Raw genomic sequence first — 18,259 nt, forward strand, 5'->3', positions numbered from 1 at the left:
AAAATATAAAAATGCAAAATAAAATTAGTATAAACTGAATTAAAGGAATATGTAACGAATTTTCTAGGATCGCACATTATTGGATTAAAGGAAAAAATGCAAGTCATCGACATCCTATCTCTAATCATCACACACGTATTTCAAGAATAGAAGTAATTCAAGAATAGATCTCCGAGTTTGAAGTATTTTCTGTATGCTCAAACTCAAAAAGTTAAAACGTCGGCTGCAAGTGGTCCATACCAGTGGTTTTCAACCTTTGAGGGTTACCATCTTCATTTATTTATATTTACTCGTGTATTGTACTATTATATTAACAACAATTATAAGTCGTCATATCAATTACGCACATTGTTTTGGAATTCATTCGAAATTGGGTCACGACCCTATATGATTGAGAATGGCCGGTCTATATGTAGGTCACCACGTACGTTGTGTGTACACTGTACACGCAACGGGATCGGAAATATCGCAGGGTCGATTTCGGCGTCCCTTTGCCCTAAAATTTACTATACAATATCAAATAAAAATAAAGTGTTTCGACCCGACGGGCATTTGAAAAACGGAAAAAACGGCAATTGCTTCTGAATAAATGCGTGTATTATGATGTAGGAACAACCAGCTATATCGGTACCAAAATTGTCCATAAACTCGCGTTTTGACTGCGAATCGATAATATTGTGTTCGATTCCATAATATAGAGACTATACATGTGAACATGTATTGCGGGCCACCGTATTAATATAATATGGTTTGTGACTCGGTCGGACGAACCGTTGACAAATCGTAAAAATAATCGTCGAACGACCCCGGGGAGACACATATATTTTTATTCCGGTTGCCTAAGCCGTAAAAGACTTACGCATATAATTTCCGTTTGCCACGCCGATCGAATACTCGACTGTGATCCGACAGTAATCGAAAATATTAAGACATTTTTACATACATTTCAGCCCTTAACTGAGCCCACATGTTTTGAGTGTCTCGGAATCTATTTTTTTTTCTATCTAAGACTAAGTGAACCGAAAAAGATATCTAATTTTTGTCATTCATAATGTTATTTTAAAAATATCAGTTCGAAAATTATTTTGAGTTGACAGTACCAATCGATGAATGAATATGCTCTATAAATGTATAAAAGACGCGTATAATATACTGGATGGTTATTCTACACCAGGAGCACTTATGGTTTAGAAAATAACTAACTTTTTAAAATTTGTTTGGAAAGTTTTAGGTACACGCAATCTAACAATAATATTATACCGCCTTCCGTATGTCTTTGTTTTTTTGTTTTTTTTGTTTATGGCATCAACTGCATAATGGTTATTAGCAGGTGTTTACTGCGAGGGTGGCCATACGGTTGGTTCGGAACACGTGTATGTGCGGCAAGGATTTTTCACTAAGAACTCGGGTGATCACCCACCAGGGAACTAGTGACACCGGCCTGTGCTGGCACTCAGAACAAGTTTGTGTCTGAGGCCAAATACCACGCCACTTTCTTGTGTTTGGGAGTGATTTAAGTACTAAAACAACTAGTGGCCTAATGTATACATTTTCATATGAGTATATGTCATAACTAAAAATTAAGTAATAAAAACAATTGTAGGTTGTAACTTAAAAACCGAAATTGGATAGCGGCAATGGTTTCAACGACGAACGTTATAAGATGGGGGAAGGAAATAGGGCAACATAAAATACCAATCAGAACTGTACGTTTCTTACAATTTTCAAAATCATAAATGTTGAAAAAACTACACCTCGCGCAAAGACTAAATATTAATGTATATTGAGTATACTTTCCCAAATAACGAGTGTATCCTGTTAAGAGAATCACTCTGTATATAATACAGACTTATGATTCCGGAAATTATTTTACGGTCACATAATACTACAAAGGGTTTAAAAGCATTGCACATAATGGGCACGTTTACGCGAAAACAGATTATATTTCACGTGTTCCGAGTAAAAAAAGCTTTTCAGTATATATAATAGCATATGTAATGGACACTTATTTCATTTTTGTATACATTTTTTTGCGTAAGCATGGTATGATGAATATAATGAAATGACAGTCGAGGTTGCTTGCAATTTTGTTAGCCACTAAATATATCTGTCCAACATTAAGCATAATACAGTAAATAGTGGCATGGTGAGGCGCTGTCGGTATGCTCAATCTGGGGCAACGCTCCGAGCATACGTACCGGCCGTCGTTGATAGCACTCGGATGGGTGACCACTTGAGTTTTTAGTAACAAATCCTTGTCACACACGAAAACGTGTTGCGACCAACAGCCCCCCCCCCTCCCCATACACAGTACCAAGCTAATGATCTTAGTAGTTGAAGCCTCAATCCAAAACAAAATATATATGTGTAATTAATAACAATATATAAATATTAGGCGTCTAAAATAAAATATATTAAATTTATATTAAAATGTACAGTAACTAGAGTTTTAAAATTTCATGAAATTTATTTCCTTGAAATATTTCATTTCGATGAAAAATAAAAAATAAAAATATTGATTGAAATAATTGAAAATAATGGGGTTTAGATTTTGATTTATTTTTAGACCTATTTTTAAATACACCAGGAGAATTTGACAAAATAAGAAACAAGTAATAGCCCGTCCATATAAGAAATTAATGTTGGGAAATACATTTATTTAATAATCATATATTCGTACATTGTACCACGTAAACGCGATACTCTCCCCAGTCCCTAACGACGTTCATATGATTATAATTTATAAAATTATATAAACAAAGAATTTATAATATTTGGTATATTTACATTTTTTTCATAAAATATTGTCAGGACTATTTTTCAGCACTATAAATAAAATATACAAGCATGAAATAATTAATCAACAATATTTATATTTTACTAAGTTTATTCTTTAACTCTATTGAAAATGTAAACATTTACCTCTTAGATAAGAGAATTTCGGCCATTTTGTGGGCTTCAAAATCATTCCCAAGTCGGCCATCTAGTATTTTTATATATCTGTGTAGTTCGCTTACCATGGTTGATATAAACTATAGGTAAGTGATAAGTTATTCACTATCAATATTTTCTATGTATAGTCAATATATTATTTTATTTATAATCATCTATAATCCAACACGTTTTAAAGAAGAAAAAATAATTTTCAATATTTCATTGAGATATTTCAAGGAGAGTGAAATTTTCAATATTGAAATATTTCAAATTCAGAACCCTAACAGTAACTATTGATGATTAAAAAATCCGAAAATAAGCTATTTTTTTTTCATCTCTCTGTTTAATCATGATATTTTCTTTTTTCTTTTGACAAAATAAATACTAGAGCAAAAATTAGTCATTTTTTTCTTCTTCTAATAAAATAATATCCGTGTTACTGTTTCGACTACAGTTGTACACACTAAACTAATTTTTAAAAAAACACACGAGTGCGAAGTGTCATAATCGCCTTACATCAAGTCAATGCGAATCCGGTCTCAGTCGGTTGCGATCGCACAAGGAAAAACGTATAGACGATACCTCTAACCGAGTTATTATTATGGCGCGGTCAGACGGCGCATACAATTCCTCACGGCAATGACGTGATTGATCGACGGCATGCATACTCCTGCAGCTATAATACTTAGGTTATATACTAATTTCGGTCTTCGCATAATTCTGGGCAACGAGGTTGCAGGAAATCAACCATACACTCTGGCGATTCTCAAACTGGAGAGTCGCCAAACAAAGTTTGCTAAGTCCGCCGGTGCATACACTTTTTAATGCTTTCGTAATAAAAAGGGTCACCAAAAATCTCAGTAAGGCTGAAAACCCCTGCTCTACTATATATAGAGGTATAACTATCATACCTATAAGCAAACCTATAGTAAACAAGATGATTTTACTGGTTTGAATTATTGATAGAACACAATATTATATTATCAATTTATGATTTTTTTTTCGTAAATGATGTTTACAAATTTGTATAACGTAGGTATAGGTTAAATAAGAAAATCTTTTGAAAGAAAAATATACACTATACACGTAACTATACGACTATTTTGACGGAAAGAGCTGACGACGACGCAGTCGATTTGAAACTTTTATTAGTCAGTTCAATCAATATTATTATAATATTATCGTTTGCTACAATTATATTAAATTCATTTCTTGTCAACTTTCTTGGGTACTTCCGAAACAGTGTGATACGGTCGATACGTATAATACTGAGCGTGACACACAATCATTGTGCATATTTTGAAACTCGGGACAATAATGTCTTTAATTCGTGACCTAACCAATATTCTCTACCTACCTACGTAGTTTTGCCTGTATATAAAACAATGATAATAATATGGTACTTACAAAATATTTGTTAAACCAATCGATAAAGAACGCCATTCCATGTATAGGTTCGCGAAGATTATTAAAATGTCGGTTACCAACGCGCACCCTGTCGACCAACACCTCCCCTCCCACAATACCCTTAAGGAGTGCATTTCATTCGTGACCAATACAAAGCGTTGGCGGGTGAAGTGCCAAAGTATTAGGGGTACACACACGTCGTAAGCCTACAATAAAGGCCCCCCTCCCACGCACGTAGCAGCTCTGTAACGGTGGAGGTAAAATAGGGCAGGACACAATTATGACACCTCCGGGACAATAGGATTTTACAGCAACAACTGCAGTGGGCGCCACGGGTACCTTAAATCCTTTTCGAACGATACGATACACTCACTCCTTTGCCCCTCACTCATCACCCAGAAGACCAATACACACGTGTAGTCCAGCTGGATCACGCCAATACGCGCGTTCGACTGCGACTGCGGTGACGATATAAAAAAACAATATTAAACAGAAGAAAATAATATAAACGCCTCGCGTATACCTGCGAGAGGCACAAAAAATAAAACTACAATAATTGCGTAACGTCTGATAATTATCATACACATATAGTCGGCCGTCGAGCATGTATGTATTATATAGTCGCCGTGTCGCAACGCTCCGCCGCCGCCTCGAGAGAGTAATATATTTATATTATTATTATCGTCATTATCATCGTTCTCTCTCACCCTCTTCGTCCGCTCACTCGCTCTATCTCATTCTCTCCCTCGAGCTCTCTCTCTCTCTCTCTCACTCACTCCGATCGACCGCCATCGATGCGGTCGCCGCGACTTGACCCACTGGCTCACATTCGCTCGGCCGTACACACATAGGTATTATTATTATTATTATTATTATATCATTACGAACGAGCGCCCTCTTCTCGATCTCGAACCCGTGCACAACTTTTAAGATCGTCGTAATATTACTATCGTGCGCGTTCGTATCAGTGTTACACGTGCGGGCCAGACGTCTCTTGAGACTCGTATATTACAATATTATTATCACCATGCACGCCGCCGCGTTTCCGATGCACCCGACCCCGCTTCTGTAGACGACGGTGAGTTATAATTGATACTATACACGGTTATTGTTGGAGATTTTTTTTCCTTTCTTTCTTACTCTAAGCCGACGAAAACTGTTTACAACGAATAATTACTAAATATATTTTCGTCTCCTGCTCCCTCGCTGCAGAAGCGCAATTGAAATGTAACGAATTGCAATTTTTCGTTCCATCAGGCTTTCATCACGAATTTTTGTGACTTTTCGTTCTTTTATGGCACTGACTTTCCTATATTTTAAGCTTCGTGTCTAAAAAACGGGTCCAAAAATAGCAAACTACGCACTATTATAGGTACGTTCGAACACGTGTGTTTGTCGTTTGCACGTCAAACACGAATACTGCCGGTTACGTTCGACTGAAAAAACCGTCACAAGATGATATAATAGCTAGATCGAATCTTTTTAAAATTAGACATTTGGACTAACTCTATCCATTAAACCATGACATAAAATCCTCCTTAACATTGAAAATATATACTAATAGCTAAATTTGACGACTTAATTATAAAAATATAAGACAGGTGTAATTTTAAATTCACATTTCTATAGAAATTTATACATTTTAAATCGTCTCTTACAAGCAAAACACGTACTCAATAATGGTCAACAATCAGTTCTATAACAGATAATTTATTCAATATTAAAATTCATAAAAAACATCCAAATGCTTTTGTTTTGGTTACACCTACATATTTCATAAGACATAAATTTAAATTGTCTTAAGAATTATATACGTTCAGTAGATGCACAAATAAATACCCGAACATGTCTTAACAAGTCTTAATTTTAATGTCGATCAAAACGCTGTCGTACATTAGAAAGTATTATAAGTACTCTAACTAATAATTATTTATAAATATTATTATGACACTGCAGTTTACATTATCGAGTTCGTATTTAATCTATTAAATTTTAATGGGTATCTAGGTACCTACTTACGAAAACTCTAATAGGTACTTTACTTGTGTAACGATAATTTCAAATATTTTTCTAGCTAAAATCGAAACCAACTTTTAAGTTTAATATGTCTATATTAGTATACAATATTAAAATAGAATTAATATCAAATTATAACTGACTTAAATAAATACATATTACGTTTGTCGCGAATATTTCTCAAGAATTTAACATATTTTACATATTTATAATTTCCAAAAATCTAATAAGGAATCGAATTAAAACATCGTATAATATTCATGTGTAAATCATAAACTGTAGCCACTATAGGTTAACTGTTTAGCACAGTATGTCAGTATATTACATGTTATGGTCACTAAACGCTTATAAAATTATGAAAATATTTACTTATACATATTAGATGGCAATTTTAAAGGTTGGCATTCGATTGTAATTACCTTCAATATAATATATGTACAAAAAATATACATAAAAACCCAGGATGATTCACCGTGTTTGCCACCACCAATAACTTTTTCTAAATAACGTTCTTGAAATCTGATTTAATGTAATTCCGACATTACAGTATGTCCGTATTTTATACTTTTGGAGGTCAATTTATGTAAAGTAAAAAATGTAAAAGTCAAATTATTTTATTAACTCCCATTAAACATTTAAATAAAGTTATATGAGTTTTAAAATAAAATCAGCTATTGGAGACAATTCTACATTATACATAAATATATATACTTAGAAAACCAAAATTGTAACCTACAAATTTAATTTACTCAAAGTTTAAAGTTAGAACTATTTTTCAAGTTTATGAACGGAGGATTTGTATTGTACATGTATAAAGTAAATATAAGACAATTACAGCCTTTGCATTGTTATAAACAAGAATACAAAATAACTGACATTGAATTGCGCCACGTAATCATGCGAATTTTGAAACACGAAGTCCAAGAGTTAGAGGAATTCTTTTATTAATTAAATATACTTAGCTAACTTTGTAAATTTTAACAACTATATATTTAGAAACGTATCAACACTATTTTCCCCTGCTTTTAAATGTTTGTTACTATGTTATATTTAATTACTCTAAATTTATAACATTTTATTTACATATACTCATTACTCATAATATGAACCCAGTTTATCCGTTTACAAGCATATGCTTATGCTTATTGGATTAGTTTGCAACCCTATTATTTATATTTTGTTTTTTAATTGTAATTTCGTTTTTTTGTTTGTTTGTTTGCTAAGTAAATATATTATTATAATTATTCATAAACCTATGACATGACTAACGATGTATGAATTACATTTTATAGTTAATAAATTTTCAGTTTTTTTTAATTTCGATGCAAATTACGATTTATCCGATTTTCAACTACTTGCTCTGGCGCAAATGATCATCTTCCTACTATATAGATACATAACTTCCAGACAGTGATGATATCGTAGGAAGTGCCGGTTTTAAAAATGTTTTGATGAGAAACAAACAACTTAAACAATTTTGATTTTGACATTGACAGGTAATTTCATATAGACACCTCCTATTGCTGTCGGCATAATGTAACATAACAAATTGTTCCTATACTTAATAGTCAGTAAATGTTACCTATGTAGGTACCCGCCTAAAAGAATTCGATAGATTTTGGTTTCGAGTACGAGTTTTTCGGAATAACACCCATGAACTCAAGAATAATTCAATTAATACGTGAAACAACCGGTTTTTTTTTTATCAAACCGATACATTGATATTACGCCATAACAGGTTCAAAAAAAGAATAACTACCGATTACACTTTTATTTTTCAGTATTATTTTCAAAAAGTCTTAGGTCAACGTTCTCCCGTTTGGATGCGTGTCCCCACCGATTTAAATACGAGCACGTGTATCTATACAATTTTTAGATGATCAATATTTCCTAACGCAATGAAATGGGAAATCCGACGACGACAGCAGTATACATTAAGATAACATCGAACTATAATGTATTATTCGGTGACTATAGCTCAAAAACGAATGGATACATAACATAATATGTGAATAAAAAAAATTCTGATGTCTATAAAAGAATCTATAATAAATTTAGTATCGCATACCTATACCCAACAGTAGACCCGTCGTATATTATAATTTATATGAATAACATAATATCAGAAAATGCATAAATAATAGCGACCAAATTATGTACCTACCTACCTACCTACATACGTTTTCGATAAGATAATAAAATAGCATACGGTATAGATGTAAACGTAAGTAATAAAAACAAAAACTCAGAATGAAAACCCTACAAATTTCAATAAGTAATAGTTTTGGAGGAAAAAATACCATTTCTTGGTCAACCCCCCACTCCCCACCACCCGAATTTTTTTTTTGAAATAAGATTTAATTATTTTTTAAATAAAGATTAACTTGATTTAAATTATATTTTTATATTTTCATATTTTATTATATGATACAACATATTTATACTCCCCTAAATATTTTTTCTGGCTACGGCCTTGCACATATACATAATATAATATTATAACTTTATAAAGTGACACGAGTAGCAAAACCTAAAATAAATAATTAAACAAATAATTTTATTACGATGTAGTTTGACGGGAAAAACTTGTCTCTACTTAGTCTACTTTCCAACAATTATTTCAAATCAGTGTTAGACTATTTTTTTCTAGCTTCTTTTCTACTTTTAAATTTGTTAAATAGCAATTATGAATATACTTTTACACGGTATTGGGGAACAGGGAAGTTTTTGTCTGAAAAATTAAGTTGGAGACGTTGGAGTATTAAATGATAAAAAAATGGATAAGAAATTAGCATGCACGGCGAATCACATTGTATAATATAGACTGTATACAAATCATAATATACACTTATTATAGGTGTAAAATGAGATGGTTGGTAGAAATATAATTTAGTGTATACCTGCCTAATTAAAACTAACAATTTATATACCGGGTGCAACAGAAAGAACTGACAAATTTAATTAACTTACTACCTATGTAATAATTAATAACTATTGTTCAGACCAATATATGTATGTATAATGTATATATGTATATATGTAGGTACTAGCTCTGCAGTAAATCCTATACAGTTTATTAATTGATGTACAGCGTGAACAATAAGGTGTTGACGTGTTGTTGGGGTGGCAATTTTAAGTGGTGTGTGAAGTGCCGTTTAATTATCGTAAGAGGTATCTTTTGAAAACTGTTGAATAGGATGGCAATTGAATCGATTTCGAGCACGAGGCCAAGAGCACAGTATAATATGTAATGTAATATTGTCTATTGTTTCGATCACTGCAGCGTACTACGCAGGTCCTATTGCGTCATATTTTGCGCGGATTGTACACTATATTATATGCAATCGCGTTGGATATACTATATACAAAGAGATTCTTTAAGCATAGTAAACACTCGTTTACTTCGAAAAGTGTTTAAGTTTTTGAAAACATGAGAGATGCGGAGGGTGTAGATTTTTTTCGCAGTTTTCAAATAAAAAAACGGGGGAGGAACGGTACTTATACCTATAAATGGATACTTATACAACGAGTTACAAGACCTTACCAGTTACCGTTTTCGGGGATTTGAACACTGGCTGGACGTAAAGAATGTCAATCCTGCGTTTTGTATACCCAGTCGCCCTAAGTCCTTAAAGGTAGTAATGCCCAATAACAACCATCATGGCTCGTAAGTCCATGCACTAAAAAAACGCTGAAATAAGTATATAACCATGCTCCTTATTTTGCCTATGGAATCACAACTGGATTGGGAAATACGATCGTATCACTTCCACCTCAGCTGCATCGTCCATACCACAATATTTAAAGTCATCCAACAAATAAATAGCATGGTACCGTGCTCTTAAAAATGTAATCTTGAAATATCTAAAAATTAAATTTCATATAATATTGATTCCTGTCACCTCGAAGCAAATTCCCGTATTACCTATACCTAGCGTTTAAAACAATTCGGCAAGGTTGACATGTAATTAATACACCATTTTAAGAGTACTGCTACAATAACCGTATGACGAGATATACGTAATATTCAATAGTTGTCGCTTATTGGACTCAAACAGGTTGGTCTCAATATTTACATCTCATATTATAAACTAACGCGTGTGACAAAAAATCGTCTATTGGCTTTACCATCATATTATACTGTTTAATGAGGTCAATGCATATTTTTAAGGTCATATATTCCCATCGCGCACCGTTTAGTCTATTTTCCCGAATTTGCCGCTTATATACCTCGACGCCACACATAGATAAGTATAAAACGTTTTTGAAAATACTGGGATCAATAAAAAAAAAAACAAAAAAATATTATCATTGTTATTATTATCTAATATTACTATTGTTGTTGTTGTTGTTGTTGTTGTTGCACACTGCAGGCGTTTGCCGTCGTAGCGATGGTGCTGCAGGCTCCCACGACCCAAGCGGGCATCATCGCAATCCTCCAGAACAACGTGCTGGGGACGGCGCAATTCCACAGACAACAGTCGTGGCCGTTTGACCCGGACGTGAGCGCCCGCCGGACACACGAGTTCGTCGCGCTGCACGGCGACAAGTCGGAGTGGCTGATCGAACGCATCGGCCTGGGACTGGATGGCAGGCAACATGAGCGCCGGGAACAGCAGGCGGTCAGGGACATCCTGTACGAACAGCAGCATCGAAACGAGCCAGCTTCCGGTGCAGGCGGCGGTTACCACCACAACCGATTGCAGCGACTGCAGCAGCCACAGCCGGTGCAGGCGTATCCGGCCGGTTACGCGCGAAGACGATGACGCGGCATGGCGTGTCGAGGTTTTTTTTATTTTTACCAATGTCCGGCGTCGATCGCACAGTAATTAAGTGACATTTATACGGCGTCATCGACGATCGCCGACGACGGTGCAGCTGCAGTTTGCACTTGTTTCCAGCCTATACTATATTATACGACGTGATGCATCGAAATCGCTGCACTCGTACGCATTTAATAATGTACAATATAGTTTTAAGTGTTCACCATTGCTCACCTGAATGGCGATAGTAACAATTTAGAATTTAGTAAAAACCAATTTTTTTAGTCATTAGAACTGTATATAATACCTATATATAATGTATAAATATGTATTATTATTTTGTACCTATGTCGTGGGTTGCACCAACGACAACAATAAATTATAATAAAATATTGATACTTTTATCGACTAGAAATCTTCTATAATAAATAGGTATCTAATATAATAACGACTTTCCTCGACAATCGTTTCTTATAGCTTCACGCAGCAGTGGCAGCAGTGGCAGCACTGCACTATGTATGGTGATTGATGACACAATAGTATGATCGAGACTTTTTTCGCTCAACTGAGAACATTTAAAAAAACATATATTTACTTTAAGTTGTATTCAATACATTTTAAACAGTTAAAAGTATGATTGTACCTACAGTTGAAAGTGTTAACACTATTGTCTAAAATCAACACGAAATTTCTCCTTGAGGCGGGTACTAATATTTTCAGTGAAAATTTTTAATTTTTATCAATATGTGGGTCAAATAAATATAATCCTAAAAAGTAAAAAAGCTTGAAATTTAGGATCAGTTAACATGATAATTGTTGGTAATCAAATGTTATATGTGATCGACACGGAGATACATCAACTCAGAAATTATTTTTATTATCTATTCTGTTGGCTATTTAACAACAATATTGTTTTATCATTAAGTTAGTTTTGTTCGAAATATCAGAGAGCTTTTACTATTATTCTGTGAAAAATGGTACCAAATTAAAAAAAAAGATGCTTCATCCATGGACCAGGATGAACCTAAGTATTTGTATGCAGAAGTTTTTTTGTATGTATAATACTATGATTACAATTTATATTATATGGGTAAGTAAAAAAAAAAATACGAGTTCTAAATTTAAGATATTAAAATACCTCCAAGGGATATTTTAGGAATAAATATAATACTTATTATGTTATGTCATTAGTTTGAATTAGACACTCGCTCGTCGATTGATAATAATATTTTGTATGTAATCAAACTTGTTTGCAAATAGTATAGGTTTGGTTGGTTATATTATAATTTTAATTTTAATTTTGTTCTTAAAAACTAGCAAATATGCAGTTGAGTTATTCAATAATTTTGTTAGTATGTTTTTTTACACAAAAATACCAATACGCAATTATGTATCCTATTATATACGCAATACGCATTACTTGTATGTATTAAAATAATATAGTTGTAAACGCCGTCTTTTACTATTTATGTTCTTTTAAATAAATTTGTTTTACAACGAAGAAAGTATACTTGCAAGTTGCAATTTTGCATAGAATATACACATATTAATTCACATCGTTATAATAATTTCATTGCGGGTAAAACGTTTTATATAAATATGAAACATTACAGATATAGAATTCACTTTATTCTATTATTTTGCTTTTCAGGAAATTGATGTTTAGGTGTTTTATTTTTATTGTTTTCCGTCGAATCGTTAAAATTGTTTATGCGCAGTATTAAAATAATTACTTTATAAATTCAAAAACCATAACTGTAGACTACAAGTTAAAATTATGGGTTTAGACTTATGCCGTAAAGTTTTTCGGATTCACGTTCTTTCGTCAATGAAGTATTTGTATACTATAACGTAGTTTATTTTAAAAACGATACATAAATCAATGATTTTTTTAAAAATTGCGTTATATTAAACATAGTTATCACCAGTTACCATAACTGATAAATGTAATTTGTAAGTATTGTTAAAGCTAATTGTTTGACTCTAAAGAAAAAAAAATGATTTATCTTTAATAGAAACATATAATATATAAAAAGTAGTTTATTGTTAGTATAGTTTCTTGATCATGTTTTTGTACTATAGTAATATTTTTCTAACTATAGTCGTTATAAATACATATTATATTTACAAGAAATACATGATAACAATTTTTAATTAATGTGATTCCATTAAATTATTTTTTTTTTTCAATTGGAATTTGTAACTGTACAGTACAAGACGATTCTATTTAATGCAAAACTCGTTTTCTCGAAAAGTATTAACATATTTGGAAATATATTTTCAAATATTATATAATTTCAATAAGTTGTTAAATAAAAATATTTTTGTAAGTACAGCCGCTCATTTTTATTTGATATTCCCAAGCATAATGTTTTAATGTATCCATTAAAGTCAAATGTTGAACGAATAGTAGGTATAAGGAATGGAGTAGCACAGGAGTATTTAAACAATATTCTCAGTATACGAATGATTTACGATTTCAGGATGTCAGCAATTTTAGTGTTTGAATAAATTATACTAAACTGTTCGGAAATGAACGTTAACTAATGTAAAATGTTAATGAGTTCATCACCGTTTGATTTAAAATTATTTTAGTGTTTTTTTTTTAACTTATGTATTTTTCATGACTATAGGCGTACAGCGTATTGCACCTTCGCATTACTCACCTGCCTCTTCCATAATAACTATATACTGTCTCGCATGCTCAAGACTGATGTCACGTGTTCACTAATATCGTCCAGTAGTCTTGCCTATAAGAATACTATATAGCTAGGTACCTCGGCTAAGACTCTATACTGCCCTGCTGACGATACCAAGGTACAGACGAAATTCGGGAAATGATAAAATTCCGAACATTTTCCCGCACAACCATTTTAAAAACATTAAGAGGATGTAAAATATTTCAAAAAGATTATCGTTTTTCAAATGCCATCTGGGTAGTTTCTCGTTCACGACAATTGCAGTGATGATGTTCACGAAGTCACGACAAGAGTTTTGTTCACAATTTGTGTCTCATTGTTTGGGACCACTGGCTATTGTTCTCACGACTTTACTGCCTTGCTCATATTACATTATAAAGTCATATATTATTATGTATTAAAAATTATGAAAAAAGAAAATAATTTTAAATCAATCGGTGACAAGCGCATCACCATATATTACAGTCGTTTAACATTGAATTCTAAATAAATAATCAAATAAATTAAACACAAAAATTATGGACATATGAAATGTATAATATTGGCTTATTAAATAGTAATTCACCTTATAAATTCTTGAACGTAGATGGATTAGGGTACCCTTTCTAATCAACAAGACATTTAAATCTTAAAATAAATATTTGTTGTGTTGCACTTTTGGATTCCCCTAGCACTGAAAAATGACTTACATTTATATTATATATTAATTTTTTGTACGAAAATTATAATATGATTTTGAAGTAAATGAACAATGTGATACTTGTTACGTCTTATATGATGTACAGCTGCAGTGCTGATGATAGTGTTTCAGTCCATCGCCAGAGTAGGATTCCGCTAGTTGAATGACTCCGTAATAACATTTAAACTTTAGCGTAATTTAAGGTATTTAACATATACCTACGATAGTACTCCACGATTAGCCATTACTTTCGTTCTCACTATCTCCGACAGCTGCAGAAATGTGGTAACTATAGCTCCAAGCTAGATGGTTTCGCTGCTGTGCCAAATCGCGCTGTTGATACATAATATTATGACAAAAATCATGGTTGCGGTATCTCCATATTATATAATTGATTAGCCATGTCATTTTTTTTCGGCATAGTGTTGTTTAAAGCTATAGAGCAGGAGTGACCGACTTGCGGTTTATTATTGTGTCATAGTCTCATGCGGCACGCGTCTTATTAACAAAAACCAAAAATGTACTTATTATTATGATTTTTTTTTTTTTGCAAACATTTATAGGTCAATTCTTATGCGTAATCTGGTGTGTTTATCAGTTGTTAGCTATCTTTATTACTTAGATAAAATTATAAAAATTATAAAATGTATTTATAAACATTTTGGCTCTTGATATCATTGTATTTATCCATATGGCTCGCGAACATATTCATATTGGCCACCCCTGCTATTATAGAGTATAAAACGTTTAAGGTCAATTCACTTGGATTGAATAATATGAACTCAATGAGAAATTATTGTATAGGTACGGAAAACGGTTCTGAGCGGAGCAAAATAAAAACTAACCATTTTTTGTATTGCTTGTAATCATAGCATCGAACGTAATTTCACGGTGGAATGTGTCCAGTCAACAGCGGATGGTTAAGAAGTGTTTATTTGATTTTTGATTAACGATAATGTAACATTTTCAAGCCATAAATATGCAAAAGATATTATTTGGTATAGAGATAAATGTGTTCTATTAAAAAATATATCCATTCTTATGGACCGCGTAGTAACAATTTTTTTTTTTGTTTATCGTGGCTGCTTGTTCGACACCGCCAAGTAAATCCGTTAACAGCCAACACACATCACATCTTCGAAATTTTAAATAATTTCCACGGTCACATTCGAGGTACTCACATACTCTCATGCGAGTTGGTTGTCAGATGTTATTAAATTCTACTGTTGTAGTTGTCTTATAACTAATATTAGAGACACCTTACTAGACGTTTTATTTTCAAAAATATCGTAGTCGATAAAATGTGCGATGGACATGATATTTTTATTATTTAACTAGGCTACGACCTTAAACAGTCGGCAGTGTGGGTAAGCCGCTCGCCGTCGTTGGAAATTTGAATTCACATGCAGAACCGTCTATAGTCATATATTTTAACCGCTATAGGTACACCATCGGGCCAGTTCGTCGCTGTAAATAATTTCATAATACATAAAAATAATTATGTGCTTTTCGTATAATCCCTTTGCCAATTTAACACGCGACGAAAACGATGTAAATGGACGAATTTTAAAAGAGCCGATTGGATTAAAAAAAAATGGTTTTTTTCACCTGAAGACCGGTAATCGGCGCCCGCTAGATTAGCGACAAGTCTCCGCCGCCGCCAATCCTGTGGAAGTCCAATAATAATAATAACAATTAGACATCCGCGTGATAGGCCCGGGCATCCGACCTATAACGGACGTGACTCAACGATTGTTTCTGCAATGAACTATAATTTAATTAAATATGAGAAAATAGCAATAAGTTCGTACCGGTGTAATAATATGTATGACAAGTAATAACTGTATGTAAACGATGGTATAGTGAGTTTAAAGGAAAATTACTGACCAAACTGTTCGGGTATAGAGTATACAACGCATTTAACATTCGTTCAATGATAATCGCAGTAGAGATCGACAAAAAAAAAACACCAACAAAATCAGTAGATAACAAAAGTTAAACATTTGAACCAAATACTACGAAATTATGAGTATAAATTATTAAGTATCAGCTTTTTCGCGTAATCAGTCCATTTACTTCATCTGTATTGGTATTATAATATACTTTGCCAATTCGATTGACAGTAATCTAAAAACACGTTTACTAAAATACAATTTCCTGGCAATAAAAAATTTTGCTTCAAAAACAGATGAAATTGCAAAATATCCCATAAAATCTAAAAATTCTTCAAAATATGCAAAAATATACAAAACACAATTTTTAATTTGAGTTCTCTGTATCATGAAATACATTTTTACTCTGTTTTTTTTGAAGGTATCTTATAAGAAATATACGAATGCTATAAAATCGCAAGCCTGATCATAAGTATACATTTTTTTATAACTATCAGTATAGGTACAATAATTATTATTTTTAATTAATTCTTCAGAACATATAGAAAGTTGTAACAATAATTAATGCATCTGAATTGTTAATTATTAGTTGTGTTCTGTGGTAAAAAATGTTGTTTTTATTTTATTTATTTTTACAGATTTTTTATAACTGTACTATATTATTTACATATTTTTTATTTATTATGATATCGTTTAGCTCTCTAATTCTACTCTCAATTGAGGGTTTATTATTTTTTTCTTTTTTATAATGTTTAATAACATTGGCGTATATCGGTTAAAATTGTTGTCACATCCCTTTTATCTTTTAGTTCCCAAAATTATTCAATCATTATTAGAAACATTTTAAAAACTAGAGTATAGAAAAATGTCTATACCTACAATCTACATATTATGTACACATTTTTTTCTTTTCATAAATATTATCCATTTTTTTTTTAGGAATACTGCTATATGTGTACTGGCTAATAGAGCACATCAATTAAGGAACCCGCAAGGTGAACAATTCACTAATACTAATAATTAATTATTAATCCAACAGCGAGAATTCCAGTTGTATTGATGGGAAAAACTGCACCTTCAAATAATTCATTGTCACGATGTATACGCGTCTTATAATGTTCAATATTTATACAAAAATAAAATGATACCCAGGTCATAAAAATATCTTGTATTTCTTTTATTTTTACTTTCAAGTATAGTTAAGTTCAAAAACCATGATTTTAAATATAGATTATATACTATATAGATTTATTATATTTTGTTTAAAGAGTATCTACTATCTTTAGAGGTATCTATAATAGTTTGAACAATTTCTTCAATAAACTGATTGTTAGATGAATGTCTTGTCGATTTTTAGAGTTTGGTATACTCGAAAAATAGTATATTTTTTCTACTAATAAAAATAATCTTAAAATATTGATGATGCTGGGAACTTTCACTAAGTAGGTATTATAGTTTCTGAAGTAAATAAAAAGTCAAAATTTGATTGGGGCTTATGGGCTATGGACTACATTACATATTATTCATATAGGACATAGGTAATAACAAATTTCACAATTTCCATGAATTAAATTTTCAATATCATTTTCATTCACTTTTAATCACTTTAGTTTTTAATACTATAAAAAAACCGATAAAAAATGACATAACACGAAATCGTTATTCGTGTGAATTAGTACAGTAAACCACTTATTTTTTTATTTTAACTTAAGGTCGAACATCATTTTTAAAGTAAATATTTATTATACTTAAATAAAATATAAGGATTTTATTATTAGTTTATGTAGGTAATGATATCAATTTTGCGAGTAAGATTATCTTTGAAGTCCATCAACTCGGGCACTTCACTTTTACTTTAATTAGTTTTTA

The 18,259-nt window shown here is 32.0% G+C and overlaps 1 protein-coding gene and 1 long non-coding RNA gene across 2 annotated transcripts; one reads left to right on the forward strand and one right to left on the reverse strand.

Moving 5' to 3' along the window:
- Nucleotides 1-5,214: 5,214 nt before the first annotated feature.
- Nucleotides 5,215-11,522, forward strand: LOC111031886. Its single transcript, XM_022312003.1, has 2 exons — nucleotides 5,215-5,419; nucleotides 10,731-11,522. Exon 2 carries the CDS (start codon nucleotides 10,749-10,751, stop codon nucleotides 11,121-11,123), a length of 375 nt encoding a protein of 124 aa, XP_022167695.1. The 5' UTR covers nucleotides 5,215-5,419; nucleotides 10,731-10,748; the 3' UTR covers nucleotides 11,124-11,522.
- On the reverse strand, nucleotides 11,418-16,737 carry LOC111031887. Its single transcript, XR_002604256.1, has 2 exons — nucleotides 14,385-16,737; nucleotides 11,418-11,685 (listed from the first exon to the last, which is right to left on the reverse strand). It is a non-coding gene; the product is annotated as an uncharacterized LOC111031887 (long non-coding RNA).
- Between the last annotated feature and the right edge of the window lie 1,522 nt (nucleotides 16,738-18,259).

Source organism: Myzus persicae, unplaced genomic scaffold (assembly GCF_001856785.1).
Source record: "Myzus persicae strain clone G006 unplaced genomic scaffold, MPER_G0061.0, whole genome shotgun sequence".
Lineage (NCBI taxonomy): Eukaryota > Metazoa > Arthropoda > Insecta > Hemiptera > Aphididae > Myzus > Myzus persicae.